We start from the raw sequence: 14,782 nt of genomic DNA, 5'->3' as shown, positions 1-14,782 counted from the left end.
ATAGTTGGTTGGTGTAAGTGTTGTTGTATGAAGGAAATTTAATGTACAGTATTCTATCTAAAATAAAGTTGTCTTGTGTGTACGGTTTGTACAGCTAGAGACTATCGAAATATATGCAATGTTGTTTGTTATATTTGTGCATTTTTTGCCGGTTGGCGTTTTTGAAATTACAGTCTCCCTAACTCGAACCATATTTTTGTCCACTTTCCTAAGAAATCGGGTGTTTTAGAGTCCCCGAAGCCTTAAAATGTTCTTAACGTTTCGGCCATCGAAGCCTTATGTTCTTATATAGTTTGTTCTTATAAACGTGTAGGGTATTAGTCGAAGTAGGGTACATGGCCTAAAAAGTTTAGACTTACTGTATTGTCTTTAAATTAAGACCATGATAAGAACAATTTGAGGCTAAAAGTGGAAAAGTTAAGAACTCTCAACAAATGGTTATCTGTTTCTAATAACGTGAGCTGCACAATTATCGTAGAAGAACTTCAATTAGGTAAAGAAATACATATTTCTCATAAGAATGTTGAAAAATAGTGAAAACTTTTTTAGGTTTTGTACTGTAAGTGCTTTTATTTCAAAACACTGATTCTATTATCCTTTTGTTACAACTTTGTAAAAAAATTTGTAGGAAAATGTTTTTTTAAGTGCACAAAGCCTTATCGTTCTTAAGAAACTTAAGTGGAATCTTTATTGTGTTCTTATATACTTTTTTGTTCATACAGTGTTTATTTAATTATTGTGGTATTAAGAGAAAAAATGCAGCTTGTTGTTATAATGGTCAAGGATGAGGAAATAATTTACTTAAGAGTTTGAAAAAGCCAAAGGCCAATGTGTTGCTTTGATGACGTGTGTGGACTATGAACTTTTTGAGGTACTTTTGTTTGGCGCTTTGAAGTCGCAATCATTGCGGCCAACAAACATTTCAAACAAAAGAATTTATTGGCTCTTATTCTGTATGAAGTTAAAAGCTCTACTTTCGAAGAAGTTTGTTGTTACATGTTGAAGCTAACGGAGTTTCAATTTATTATCATACATAGTTGTATTTTAGGTATGAGACTCCATTGCAAATTAGATTCGTGCATTTCATTACATACTATCGTCACCATTTTGTGAACCATTAGACTTGTGAAAATGTGAGAGATACGAAAGAATTGATTTGTTTTGATAGTTAAACCTCGTGGAAAAACTTTAAATTTCTGGTCAATTCTGGTAGAGTTTCTGTATGGACTTCATAATTTCCAATATTCTGCTTATTATCAATGGCTACGCTTCTTTGAAAATTTGTAATTTCTAACTCAAAATTTTAGTGCATATAAACAACATACACGTTTTTTTTTATAAGGAACCTTAACTTTGCTCTGAGCCTGGAGTTCCTTATTTTTACAGAGAATTTCAGTCTCAAAGTTCCTTATCGAGTTCCTTACTACATAGGAAATTTTGAACTTTTTGCCCCTTGAAAGATCAAAATTTGGTCAAATAAGTCCCAATAAGGTACATTATTTTCAAATCCACATATTCTCAGCCTGAGCAGTTCCTTAACAATTCCTTATTTTTTTAACCATTTTCAGCCTCGAGTTCCTTATAAACGTGTTCCTTATAAAAAAAAAACGTGTATAGTACTTCTACACTTATGGAAATCTACTGATTCTATCACTTCTAATCATGTCTAAAAACCTTTGCAGCTACTGCATATATTAAAGAGACAATGGTCTGGTATAAGAGTTTGTATAGATCATGCACACGTAAAAAAACGTTAGATGCTACATCAATAACAAGCACAGAACTACAAAGATGTTTGTCAACTCTTGATTTGACTTTTGTTGGTATCGGAAGCACACTTGGTAAGCACTTCTTTTATCCACTTTATTATAAGAACATTGAGGCTCAAAAGGGACAAAATAAGAACAGTTTTATGACAAAAAGCTTCAGTTGACTCTCTCTAATTCGAACCTCTACTATTCGAATCTTTCTAGAATTTGGACTTAAATAGCGGCCACCTTGGCCAGGAATAAGTATAAAACAGTCTCTGTATTTCGAAATAGATTCGCAGAAAATTCCTACAATACCCTGCATAATATATGATAATTTTCAAAAATCAAGTTAATTTTATAAGGCATTCCCCCTTCCCCCTTACAAAAGTTGCAGCGGCTGAGCAATCCATTATAGCATAGTAAGTGGTAGGGGGAGTTTGTTTTTCAGTAGTAATGATTCCAAGATTATCAATATATTATGCAAGGTATTGTGGTCACTTGGGGGTCACTTGAAGATCGAATTAGAGAGAGTCAACTGTAATTGGCTACGATAGCGAGATTGGTTATCAGGTGCATATGTGGGTTGCAAGCTGCTAAATGTTTTCGCATTCCATTTCAGGTGCTGGTATCTATGTGTTAGCCGGAGAAGTCGCTAGAAATAAAGCTGGTCCCGCAATCATATTGTCATTCTTGATTGCTGCTTTAGCCTCAATCCTCTCTGGTTTATGTTATGCTGAATTCGGGGCTAGAGTACCAAAAGCTGGTTCAGCATATTTATATTGTTATATCACTATTGGAGAAATTCTTGGCTTTTTAGTGGGATGGAATATTATTTTAGAGTATATTATTGGTGCGGCTTCAATAGTTCGAGCTACGAGTGCATACATAGATACCTTAACACATGGTGCTATTAAAAACGGTACGATAGATCTAATTGGGCAAATGGATACGCCATATATTGCACATTATTTCGACTTATTCGCAATTTTCATAACATTTGCTACCACAATATTACTTTCACTCGGCGTCAAAAATTCAGCACGCTTTAATAACGTCTGTGTGGTGACGAACATGTTGACAATTTTATTAGTTATTATTGTTGGTTTGGTACATGCTGATTTTAAGAACTGGTCTAATTTCGCACCCTTTGGGGCGCAAGGCGTTTTTGCAGGGGCGGCTACCTGTTTTTTCGCTTTTGTTGGTTTTGATGTCATAGCAACGACGAGTGAAGAAGCACAAAATCCGGGACGTTCAATACCCTTCAGTATTACAGGAACCATAGGTAAACTTTCATTATAGTCAACACTCTCTAATTCGAACCTCTATAATTCGAATTCCTCTGTACACTTATTTTAATTTGTTCTTTAGATTTTGGCAAAATTTCAGCCTCGTTTTTCTATTGTCATGAATAGTCTATATCACTTTTTCATTGTTTTATACATATTAATTTATTTTTCAGTCTTTTGTTTCTTGGCATATTTTGGTGTCAGTGGAGCAATCACATTGATGGTACCTTATACAGAGTTAGACCCTACAGCTGCTGTTACTCAAGCTTTCCATCAGAGAGGTTTAAAATTTATGGGTTACATCATCGGTGTTGGAGCTTGCCTAGGTCTTATCGGTAAGTTTTGTATTTGTATTTACACGTTTTTTTTTATAAAAACATCCAAAATCTTTGAGGCCTTGGGATGTCCTTAACTTTTTTCAAGCCTAAATATATTCTTAAAATTTTCTTTTTTTCACCATTTTGTGACCATTTTTACCCCTTTTCCTAAGACAACGGTTGTTTTAGAGTCTGCAAAGCCTTAAAATGTTCTTAACTTGTTCTTAACATTTTGGCCATCGAAGCCTTATATTCTTATATAGCTTCAATAGAATAGAATTTCTATAATCCCCAAACTTTGAGTGTAAGCAATCTCGCGCATGTAGATTTTAAAATTTTCGAGAAAAGGCTAAAAAACCAGAAAATATTTCTTCTTGTGAATAAAAAATTCGATAACAGTATTTATTTGCGTTGTACAAATCTCATTCCCAGAGCCACTTGCACTACTTTTTAATTAACTGATTGGCGAGATACAATCGTAACTTTCGCGATTGCTACCAGCCACAATCATGAAAAAAGTCAACTGAGAGACTGATTTGAGTTTGGCATCGTACCGCAAATTGGTCTAATGTCGACATCCCTCTTCTAATATCGACACATTTCTTTAGAGATAGGAATAAGAGAAAGGTCAGAATATCACTGATAGACAAAATTCTTTCCTATCTGATTGCTAGGCAAAGAAAATTAGTTTTGATCAGTGATTCCGACCTTCCTATTATCTAAAGAAGTGTGTCGAAGTTAGAAGAGGGATGTCGACATTAGACCAGCTTACGGTACTAAATTTGGATACCTTTTTCATGATAATTTTTCCTACATCCAGGTTGCACGATTATTTCGATGATGCCTTTACCACGTTTGTTATATGCACTTTCGCAAGATGGACTTTTACCAGCCTTCTTTTCGAAAGTTCATGGTAAGACAGGTGTTCCTGTCCTTTCTACTGTCATCTCGGGAGTTCTTATTGGTAAGTGTTTTTGAATTCTTCTTCGTATCTTAAAGGAAGAAATTTTGGTGGGAAATCATTTTGGTGGATGTCTGAAAAAGTTTTTTCATAGAGAATTTAATTTCGTGGATGTCTTAAAAATAGATATTTGGCGGGAACTTGATTTGACGAATAAAGGATATTTTTGGCCAAAAAAACGCTATTAAATAAGAAAAAACTTTTTTTAAGGCCTGAGATAACACACATTTGGGGAGCACAATGAAATTTTCTCCATTAAGGATTGGGTAATCCCAGAAAGGAACACAGAAGCTTTTTTATAATGTCCTCTATTTTGCGGATCAAGAATGCCGGTTACTTTAGGCGTACAAACTTTCGCGAGCAGAAACTTTCGCGAATAGCCCTTCGAAGAATTTTCAAAGACAAAAATCGCGGAAGTTTCTGTCAAATCTATTCAGTCACTCCCCCGTCTTCAAAAGTACAGATTCATAAACTCGCTAAAAATCACTTGCGAACGGTTAGTTGAGCCTTATGGGAGACTTTTTGAAACATCTTGCCGCGTGTCAATCTGTTGCGGTTGTAAAAATTTTCACAAAGCAATTTATGAAATTGAATTTTTTGTGAAAATCTTTAGTAAATGATTGAAGATGTACACGCTTTTTTTATAAGAATACCGTTTGAAAGAATGTCCATGATGAAAATGGCCAAAAAATTAGGAATAATGCTAAGAATATCACCATCATGGAATTTTGCTACTAAAGCTAAGAATGCCATTTTTAGCTCGATTTTTAGAGCATTTTCAATTATGAATTGTCAATTACCCCCAAGTAAGGCTCACTCCTTTCACAAAAATGCCATTTTATGCTTGAGACGTATGTACTAAATGCTAAATCTAGTCTGAATTAGGATCCTAACCTAAGAATGCTGTAAGAATATTATAGGATGATTTTCCCTAAAAAAGTTAAGAATATCCACGATGAAATGGATTTGCACCATTCTTATAAAAAAAAGCGTGTAGCCGTTATCTTTTTTTGGTACAAGATTCAAATTTTGCTATTTGAATGTTCACTATTTTCAATGTTTAAATTTTATAGGTTAACCCTAAAAATTTTGCTTTTCTAGATAGAAATCATACAGCTCAAATATTTAGCAACCAACCTTATAAAATAAAATTTGAAAATTATAACCCAGAAAGTATTTTGGTTAAAACTAAAAATTCAAAATAAAATCCTTCTATTATGATATCTTGTAAATGTCAATACAACTAATCAAACCATTTTATATTCTCCTGGTTTATCAAAGTCCTTAATATGATTCCACGGAAATTTCATAACATCACTGGCCTTACATACCGAAATATCCATATCCATGGTTGAAATGCGGGTCATATCCTCTTCAGAAATCTCAAAGTCGAACAGTTCATAATTATCCCGTATGCGACCCGCATTTGCCGATTTTGGTATAATCACAAATTGGTTCTGCAAAGCCCAGCGTAAGAAAATCTTGGAAACACTCTTGTTCAATTTTGTAGCAATTTCTTCGATTAATGGGCAATCTCCAGACTTCAAGAAACGTCCACGGGCTAACGGACAGTACGCCATTATTGTGATTCCGTTATCACGGCAATATTTCACCACTTCATCCTGAAACAAAAACATTCCCATTTGGTAATTTATTTGGTTATTGGTAAACAATTTCAAACTCTAGATTCAGTAGGCACTCCATTATTCAATAATAGTGCGTTTATGTATTTGCTCTTTTGAGGACGGTAGAGAGGAATGACCCGCACTTCTGACCCGCAGAATTAAGGACAGTAAAAGTGCTGATTTACCGTCGTGTTCAGCTGATCAGGATCTAGTCAAATTAGAACCTTACCGTCTCCGTCACAGGAAAACACACATACATGAACTCGGTAATAATGAAAGCCACCGTCAGTAAGAAACTCTCATAAACAACGCTCTACTAATCAGTACGCTCCCTTATTCGATGGAAATCTAATTTTTACTGAAAATCGAAATAGAGAGCGTCAACTGTAGTTTGATAATGATACCAATAATGTTTCAAATTGGTTTTGTGAAGTTCAAGTCAAAAAGTTTTAACTTGTTGTTGATTGTTCTTCAAATTCAACTCGACTAACTTGGAATAAACGGGGGGGGGGGGGGGGCTCAAATAAACGGGGGGGGGGGAGGTGGGAAAATTTTCAAAATTTTAATAAATGGGGGACCTAATTGCCGGGGGGTTGGCAATTGTAATTACAACAGGCTAAAATCGGGATCTTTAGGGCAGAATAAGGGACCTTCTCTTTAAAAGCTGAAAAAATTCTTAAAAATTAATAAACGGGGGTCCTAATAGGGTCCGGGGGGTTGGAAAATTTTCGAAAAATTAACAAGCGGGGGGCGTTTATTTGGAACCTAGGAGTACCTAAATAAGACGATTCTCTTACCCTTCTAAAGACTGGGTGAAGTTCAAACTGGTTGATTGCAGGTTTTTCCAAACCAGCATCCAAAATGGCCTGAATATGATCGCCATTAAAATTGGAAACTCCAATACTTTTCGTTTTGCCTTCTTTCTTCAATTCAATCAGACTTTTCCAGGACTCCAAAACTTTCCCTGGCACCGGAGTATGTATCAAGAATAAATCAACATATTCTAAACCAAGTTTTCTCAAGCTATCCTCCAAACTCTCCTTGGCAGATTCAAAACCATGTTTGCCAGAATGAAGTTTAGTTACAACAAACATCTCTTCACGTTTTATAGAACCGTCTTTCAAAGCTTTGCCGACAGACTCTTCATTTCCATACACAGCAGCAGTATCAAAGAGTCGATAGCCTGCTTTGAGTGCTGTTAAAACTGCATTGTAGCCTGTTTCTTCATCTGCTTTGCCAATATCAAAGCATCCAAAACCAAGCAATGGAATTTTATTTCCATCTCCTAAATCGATTGTATCGTTTACTGAAGTCATCTTTATTTTATTTTCTCTAAATTTAAGATTCAAAAGTAGTTAATAGTCTGATGATTTCAGGTATTTTGTCTACAGATTAAATCTACAGAGCTTAGTGAACCTCGAAATGCTTTGTCCTAAATCCTTACTATTGAAATCTTTTTCACGCTCCAATTCTTATTGTTCTTTTACTTTCTTAAAAACTCGTGATTTAATTGTCTAATCTTGAAAAATGATCCGCAAAAAATTTTTGAGGTCTTGCTTACAAATACAAGGGCACGATGCTCACTTGAATTGAGAAAGATAGAATTTTGCAATAATATTTCCATGATGCATACTTTGCACTTTTGTAGCAAACAAGTGTTTTCTTAGAAAATACTAGAATTTATTAATTTAAATAGAATATCGAGACTTTCTTGCAATGTAGGAAAAATGAATCAAGCATACCAAGGTAACATGTATACACAAAACAAAAACAATAGATGAAATGACAATCACAGAGTCTTCTTTGGCAGACTGAAAATATACCCTTATAAAGATATTTTTATCCACGCTTCAGATTTTGAGAAACTGTTTTTACGACCAATAATCACTTTTAAGAAAAGGAATCTGATGAATACATAGACGATGAATCAGCCGAAGTAAGATGTTATTATATCTGATAACAGTTTACTGTATCACCCAGAACGTACATTACGGTCCGCAAACCATATTGTCGAATATTGTTCGCCAATATATTGTGTAGTCTAAGTAGCCCTCAAACTAAAAATTCATAATAAAACTTCTTTCTTATCCTGTAAATTTTACAATATTACTATTCAAACCATTATGTATTCTCCTGGTTTATCAAAGTCCTGAATATGATTTCTAGATGGCCTCTGGGTCAAGAACACAAAATTCATCATAAAATCTTAAATATCAACTTCTCCTGGTTTATCAAAGTCCTTAATATGATTCCACGGAAATTTCATAACAGCACTGGCCTCGCATACCGAAATATCCATATCCATGTTTGCAATGCGGGTCATATCCTTCTTAGAAATCTCAAAGTCGAAGAGTTCAGAATTATCCCTTATGCGACCCACATTTGCCGATTTTGGTATAATCACAAATTGGTTCTGCAAAGCCCAGTGTAAGAAAATCTTGGAAACACTCTTGTTCAATTTTGTAGCAATTTCTTCGATTAACGGGCAATCTCCAGGCTTCAAGAAACGTCCACGGGCTAATGGACAGTATGCCATTATGGTGATTCCGTTATCACGGCAATATTTCACCACTTCATCCTGGAACAAAAACATTTCCATGTCGTAATTCATTTGGTTATTGGTAAACAATTTCAAACTCTATATACAGTAGGCGCTCCATTACCGTAGCGTAAGTTGGTCTAATGTCGACATCCCTCTTCTAATTCCGACACCCTTCTTTAGAGATAGGAGTAATAGGAAAGTCGAGATTACTTATAGACAAAACATATTTTCCTCTCTGATCACTAAGCAAAGAAAAAAGTTTCCATCAGCGATTCTGACCTTCCAATTATTCTTATCTTTAAAGAAGGATGTCAAAATTAGACCGGGGATGTCGACATTAGACCAAGTTACGATATTTGGAAGTCGTTGTAAACAACGCTCTACTAATCGATACGCTCCCTTATCCGATGGAAATCTGATTCGAATAAGAGAGCGTCAACTTTTGTTTAATAATAATACCAATTTTTTAGAAATATTTTAAGTTGATTTTGAAGTTCAAGTTAAAGGTTTTAACTCGTTGTTGATTGTTCTTCAAATTCAACTCAACTAACTTGAAAAAAAATTGTTTATTTGAATAAGTACATAAATAATACGATTCTCTTACCCTTCTAAACACTGGGTGAAGTTCAAACTGGTTGATTGCAGGTTTTTCCAAACCAGCATCCAAAATGGCCTGAATATGATCGCCATTAAAATTGGACACTCCAATGCTTTTAGTTTTGCCTTCTTTCTTCAATTCAATCAGACTTTTCCAGGACTCCAAAACCCTCCCTGGGACTGGAGTATGTATCAAGAATAAATCAACATATTCTAAACCAAGTTTTCGCAGGCTATCCTCCAAACTCTCCTTGACAGATTCAAAACCATGTTTGCCAGGATGAAGTTTAGTGACAACGAACATCTCTTCACGTTTTATAGAACCGTCTTTCAAAGCTTTGCCGACAGACTCTTCATTGCCATACGCTGCAGCAGTATCAACGAGCCGATAGCCTGCTTTAAGTGCTGTTAAAACTGCATTATAGCCTGTTTCTTCACCTCTTTCGCCAATATCAAGGCATCCAAAACCAAGCAATGGAATTTTGTTTCCATCTCCTAGCTTGACTGTTTCGTTAATGGAAGTCATCTTTATTTTAATTTCTCTAAATTGTAATGAAAAAAGTTAATATTGAAATCATTCAAGGTATTTTGCCTATGCATCAATTTTATAGTCCTAAGTAAACCTTCAAATGTTTTGTCCTAAACCTTCACTATTGAAATCTTTTTCACGTGTTCCAATTCTGATTGCTTTAGACAATCTGACAAACATCATGGTTGTGCTCAGACCTGAAAGTTTAAGTTTAAGGTTTAAATAGTACTTTGTTGATATGGGAATTCAATTATAATCACTTTTCTTTTGTCATCATCGATTGGCGATCTCGAGGAATCTCCTTTCCTAACTGGAAATCATGTCATCTTCTCTCTTGAGACACTTTGAAACAATAAAGATTTCAGGGAATCCCTCTGCAAAACGCTAATTCGTGTTCTTTGAAGCCATTACTGCTAGAGATGCTCCGAGCGTCTCTAAGTCATAAATTTCACGTTCTTTTTTCTTCATTTACAAAAGGAGCATGCTTTTCACTTGCGAATTCTGATTTCGTCTATTCAGAAAACTGTAACGAAATCGTAAAGACTTTTTTTAAACTAGAGGGTGATTCCTTTTTAAACTTTGGTTTAACTAATGAGAAGCGTGCCGTTAAATACAAAAGGAATATAAAAGAAACATGTAGACCTAATTGCTTTAAACCTTGGTCTGAACACGACCCATATGTCTCATCAATGTCTCAGTTTAAATTTGAATTGAGACATGCTCGCACAGCATGGTATCATTAATACTGTATATTGCTTCCAAAAATGTTGCTTCTCTTCGCGAGAAAATATTATATTACATTGTTATGTATATACACGAGAAATGTACAATATTAACGATGCCACAATTAATACCACAAAATACTAATCTAATGATATGCATAAAGAGCATATGTTTAATACATCAATCAGCTCAGTTAATACTTTCGAGAAATATTTCTATGTAATATCTGTTGTTGCTTACAAATACAAGGGCACGATGCTCACTTTGATAGAGAAAGATAGAATTTAGCAAAAATCAACTTTTACCATTTATTTGCACTGATGGAAGAGATTGCTGGTACCCAACTGCGGTCTACTTATAAAGATGGCGCATTATTTTGTTGTTTTTCCTTTAGTGCTGTGGTCATAGTCAAAAATCAGTTTCAGAATTTGAAGATAAAACCTTATGCTTTCGCTTCTTTGACATGTTTAAGAACAAACTGCTTTTGAAAAAATGAATTTAAGTAATTACATCATGAGTAATTAAAGAATAAATGTGGCATGGACCTTAATAAAACGTCATAACGATGCTATTCATATACTTTTCACAAAAAAGCCTAATCTCCTTGGGGAAATCATTTTATTGTTTCAAACTTTTTTTAAGTTAATGACAAATAATTTCTTTATTTAGATTTTTTCGGAAAATTTTTCTATTTGGCGACAAGTTATAGCTGTTTTCGTATGAAAATTCAGTGGAGAAAATTGCCAAAAATGAGGTTTTTTGGATATTTTAAAGGAAAGATACTTCCACAAAAATTTTCCGAAATTGTGTTTTTAGATACTAAATAGATATATCACCAAATATATGAACCAAAAAAAATTCCAAAATGTTTGATTTTTACCGAGATTAGGGCTTTGAAAGGTAAAATACTCTTCTTCGAAAAACTCTTCGTTTTCCTCTTCATTTAATTTTTTCATTTCAATTTTTCGATTTTTAAATTCTAAAAAGGTAGGTTTAACAGGACATATAAAAAAGATTATACATTAATCTTTTTAAAATGCAGAAATTGCCCTTTAAGTTGGTGTAAAATAAAAAAATTGGGTATGTCCAGAGCCCTTAAGTGTTGAGACACAAAGCACTGGCAAGTAAAACACAAAAGCTCCATACATAACATGTTCGGCGTTGTTTAGCCTTTCTTCTTAGAACCCTTAGAGGTTCAAATGTGCAAAAAAGATCTGGAAATGACCATGGATTTCCGACAATGCCAAAATTTTGTAATTTCTAAAATCTTAAGGTTGATTTTCTCAGGGGGGGGTGGGCAAAAAGGAGTACGGGAATGTGCCGCCGGTCAGGGTCTTATTTTTCACTTCACTTCCCAGGTTGTGGCGCAAAAACACCAAATTAGAAAAATCAGTCCTTCGTAGGGTGCTTTATGGAGGAGTTTGGGGAAAAAATGGAAGATTTTGAGAAATTTTTGGAATTTCAGTCACATTCAGGGTCACTTTTTTGGCAAAATTTTCAAAAAAAGTCGAGTCCCACACGTTGGGTCCATTTTTCGAACCTCAGCCGCACACCCTCGTTGGTCGGCAAGGGTATTTGCTTTATTTATTGATATATTGATTATTTCTTTCAGGTTTATTGGGAGCTTTGTTAGATATTGACGCATTGGTTGAAATGTTATCGATTGGCACGTTATTAGCATATACTGTCGTTGATATCTGTATTATCATATTGCGATATAGAACTTATGAGAAAGGTAAATGTATATTATTTTTTCTATAGTTTTTTATATAGCACACTTGGCCCTTTTCAAACTGAAGGGGTTCTGGTCTATCCCGTAGCATCATCAGTTTTCAATAGTTTTCTCTTTTGTCTGTGTACCAATTTAACCACTTTTCCTTTTATTGAATTATGGACCGTATTTCATGATATTCATGACGTAATATTTTCTACGGATATTAGCCAGTAGTGGCAAATTTAAACTTGTAAAAACAAGAAGTTGTATGAAATTTGCCACTACTGGCAAAAACCGGGGTCTTTCCGCAGAAAACATTACATCATGAATATCATGAATTTTAATTTAGTTATATGCACCATTTACGTCTTCACGAAATTATGTAACTTCGCTGTTTTTTTTACCAAATAGAACTACACTTTTTTTAAAGCAACCTTCGCGATAAGACTGGACGCCTCAAATTTGAAACTGGTTTATGAAGTATAGTGTTATAGTATATTGTTCTATGGTAGAAATTAGTGCCATGGAGCTTAAAATAAGGTATTATAACTATGACAAGAACAATCAGTTTCTTTTTAAAATTCATTTCTTTATCTTTTCCTACAGATGACGAAGATACTATCAAATCATCCAGCAACAATACAAGACTTTACACATTAGTTATGGCTGCATTGATTGAACTTATCATTATTGACACTATATTATCCAAATATTTAAAAACACTTCAAGAAAGTCGATTCCTACTCGTTTTAATTGTCGCAGTCGCTATTTCATTCGTATTAACGAGCATTTTTATTGCTCGGCTTAAACCGAATCCGACAAATTATTCGTTTCAAGTTCCCGGGTTACCATGGATACCGCTTGCTGGTTTATTTTTCAATATTTACCTGATGCTGAGCTTATCCCATTTGACTTGGTATCGACTGATTGTTTGGATGGTTATAGGTAAGCTTTTAGTTTATAAAACTGCTCGGTATTTCATTAGACTCTCGCTTAGCCGAACTTCTATTATTCAAATCTTTCTATATAATTCGAACTTGTTCCCAGTCTCCGTCAAGGAGAAACCGCCTTGAAATAGCTCGACTCAACTATGTAATATTGATATCCATTATTTATACCGAAATCAACCTGCAAACTTAGCCTTATTTTAAGGCCAACCTCTCAACTAGACAAATATCATTTATTTAGGGAGTGAGATATATGCCGACAGGTGAAGAATCGACACAGACCTTTATTACGTTTTCCAACCACCCCAGTTTACCTTATCGGCCCTTTTTACGCCGGCCCTAATTTAACGCCGGCCCCTTTTACGCCGGCCCTTATTCCGTCGGCCCTTATTATTGGGCTTACGCCAATTAGGGCCGTAAATAACACCAAAACTTGTAAAAATCGCTATCAGGCTTCAAAACAGTAAATATTAACTAAAATTTACATTAAAATGTCATCTTTCAGTAATAAATTGTTGAAAATTCCATTGAAAATCATTGATTTTCGTTGAAGTTTTGGATATAGAGTAAAAAGATCATGCCAAAAATCCTTTAAAATCGAGAAAAAATGGACAAAAATTAACGCCGCTTTTAGGTAAAAATTGCAAAATTTTGGTCCTTTTTACGCCGGCCCTTTTAACAGCGGCCCTTATTACACCACGAGACTAAAATAACGCCAATAAGGGCCGGCGTAAAAAGGGCCGATATATCAGGCGCTTAAGAAAAGCGATAATATAAGAAGTTCCCCTGATAATAACATGGGTTTGCTACAACTGGGGAACAAACTTTTCCTCTATAAAGAAATACAACAACTGCTTTTTTGCAACCACCCAAATCTTGTACTTTATTCGCATTGATGTTCGCCAGAAACACCCAAAAAACCGGTATTTGACCCTCTTATACTTTTAGGGGTTATATTCCAGTTATATTTGTCCCTTGCATTATTTTTTGGCTATTTTTTTTAACTGGTAACTTTTTGAATTAACTTTCTAGCATACTAAACTATTCTGATAGGAAAAGTGACCAAATTAGCTTTGATCTAACGCATATCATGAATCTAAAGTTTCAACTTCCTTTTCCAGGATTTGTTGTATATTTCGGATACAGTATACACCATAGCGTTGAAAAGATCAATCCGAGTGGAATAGGAGAAGATGGAGAATCGCAACCATTAATGGAGCGTGAAACATTACTTATTCAAAGCGGCGATGAGAGTCTTAAAGAGAATTGATTGGTCGATTGATGGGATTCTATTAAACTTTAAACCTTGCTAATTTCAAATCTGTGTTCAAATTCTATCAAAAGTTATTGATGTTTGAAAAAAGACTGCCAGCTTATTTGAAATAGACTATAATATGGGGTATAAACGAGATAGGAAGGGGGCTCTTTCACCACCTTTTTTATTTTGAAATCTTGTTAACATAAAAATTATAGTCCTTGTTTGAACATATTTGGACCAAATAAGGCAAAAATGAGCAAAATTTCGTAGAGATTTTTACGAGTGAGCCAAGGTTCAGCAAATTAATTTTGGAGGGTCACTCAAAGAGTTAGACAAACACAAATATTGGATATCGAGTCCCCAAGGTAATTTTTACTTTCAACAGCACACTTCAACACTCTGCGTTGTAAAATTTTGAAAAGTGACTAAAATCTATATTTGTTTTGCATTTTTTACAGTAAAACTTCTCTATTCTTCAATACACTCTTCTCGAGATGCATAAATTCATTGTTGTCCTCGTTTTCAAACAGAT

At 34.6% G+C, this 14,782-nt stretch overlaps 3 protein-coding genes across 3 annotated transcripts; 1 reads left to right on the top strand and 2 right to left on the bottom strand.

Moving 5' to 3' along the window:
• The first annotated feature begins 1,630 nt into the window (after nucleotides 1-1,630).
• LOC136802568 (cationic amino acid transporter 2-like) lies at nucleotides 1,631-14,727 on the top strand. Its single transcript, XM_067059305.1, has 7 exons — nucleotides 1,631-1,841; nucleotides 2,371-3,033; nucleotides 3,211-3,372; nucleotides 4,175-4,318; nucleotides 11,944-12,066; nucleotides 12,652-12,990; nucleotides 14,114-14,727. The coding sequence occupies exons 1-7, from the start codon at nucleotides 1,706-1,708 to the stop codon at nucleotides 14,260-14,262; spliced, it is 1,716 nt and encodes a 571-aa protein (XP_066915406.1). The 5' UTR covers nucleotides 1,631-1,705; the 3' UTR covers nucleotides 14,263-14,727.
• LOC136802570 (uncharacterized oxidoreductase YtbE-like) lies at nucleotides 5,548-7,285 on the bottom strand. The gene is made up of 2 exons (XM_067059308.1): nucleotides 6,738-7,285; nucleotides 5,548-5,937 (listed from the first exon to the last, which is right to left on the bottom strand). The coding sequence occupies exons 1-2, from the start codon at nucleotides 7,254-7,256 to the stop codon at nucleotides 5,563-5,565; spliced, it is 894 nt and encodes a 297-aa protein (XP_066915409.1). The 5' UTR covers nucleotides 7,257-7,285; the 3' UTR covers nucleotides 5,548-5,562.
• LOC136802571 (uncharacterized oxidoreductase YtbE-like) lies at nucleotides 7,923-9,617 on the bottom strand. The gene is made up of 2 exons (XM_067059309.1): nucleotides 9,087-9,617; nucleotides 7,923-8,518 (listed from the first exon to the last, which is right to left on the bottom strand). Exons 1-2 carry the CDS (start codon nucleotides 9,603-9,605, stop codon nucleotides 8,147-8,149), a joined length of 891 nt encoding a protein of 296 aa, XP_066915410.1. The 5' UTR covers nucleotides 9,606-9,617; the 3' UTR covers nucleotides 7,923-8,146.
• Nucleotides 14,728-14,782: the final 55 nt, after the last annotated feature.

This window comes from Clytia hemisphaerica, unplaced genomic scaffold (assembly GCF_902728285.1).
Source record: "Clytia hemisphaerica strain Z4C2 unplaced genomic scaffold, Clytia hemisphaerica genome assembly, whole genome shotgun sequence".
Classification (NCBI taxonomy): domain Eukaryota; kingdom Metazoa; phylum Cnidaria; class Hydrozoa; order Leptothecata; family Clytiidae; genus Clytia; species Clytia hemisphaerica.
Note: the sequence above shows the minus strand (reverse complement) of the source record. Positions and strands in the feature narration are given on the sequence as shown.

Bases quoted from the DNA above. Each gene is read 5' to 3' on its own strand.
- LOC136802568 (XM_067059305.1), top strand. From the start codon at position 1,706: ATGGTCTGGTATAAGAGTTTGTATAGATCATGCACACGTAAAAAAACG. The intron at 4,319-11,943 runs GTAAGTGTTTTT...TATTTCTTTCAG, and splicing joins CATCTCGGGAGTTCTTATTG to GTTTATTGGGAGCTTTGTTA. The intron at 12,991-14,113 runs GTAAGCTTTTAG...TTCCTTTTCCAG, and splicing joins GATTGTTTGGATGGTTATAG to GATTTGTTGTATATTTCGGA.
- LOC136802570 (XM_067059308.1), bottom strand. From the start codon at position 7,256: ATGACTTCAGTAAACGATACAATCGATTTAGGAGATGGAAATAAAATT. The intron at 5,938-6,737 runs GTAAGAGAATCG...TTTTTGTTTCAG, and splicing joins TTCACCCAGTCTTTAGAAGG to GATGAAGTGGTGAAATATTG.
- LOC136802571 (XM_067059309.1), bottom strand. From the start codon at position 9,605: ATGACTTCCATTAACGAAACAGTCAAGCTAGGAGATGGAAACAAAATT. The intron at 8,519-9,086 runs GTAAGAGAATCG...TTTTTGTTCCAG, and splicing joins TTCACCCAGTGTTTAGAAGG to GATGAAGTGGTGAAATATTG.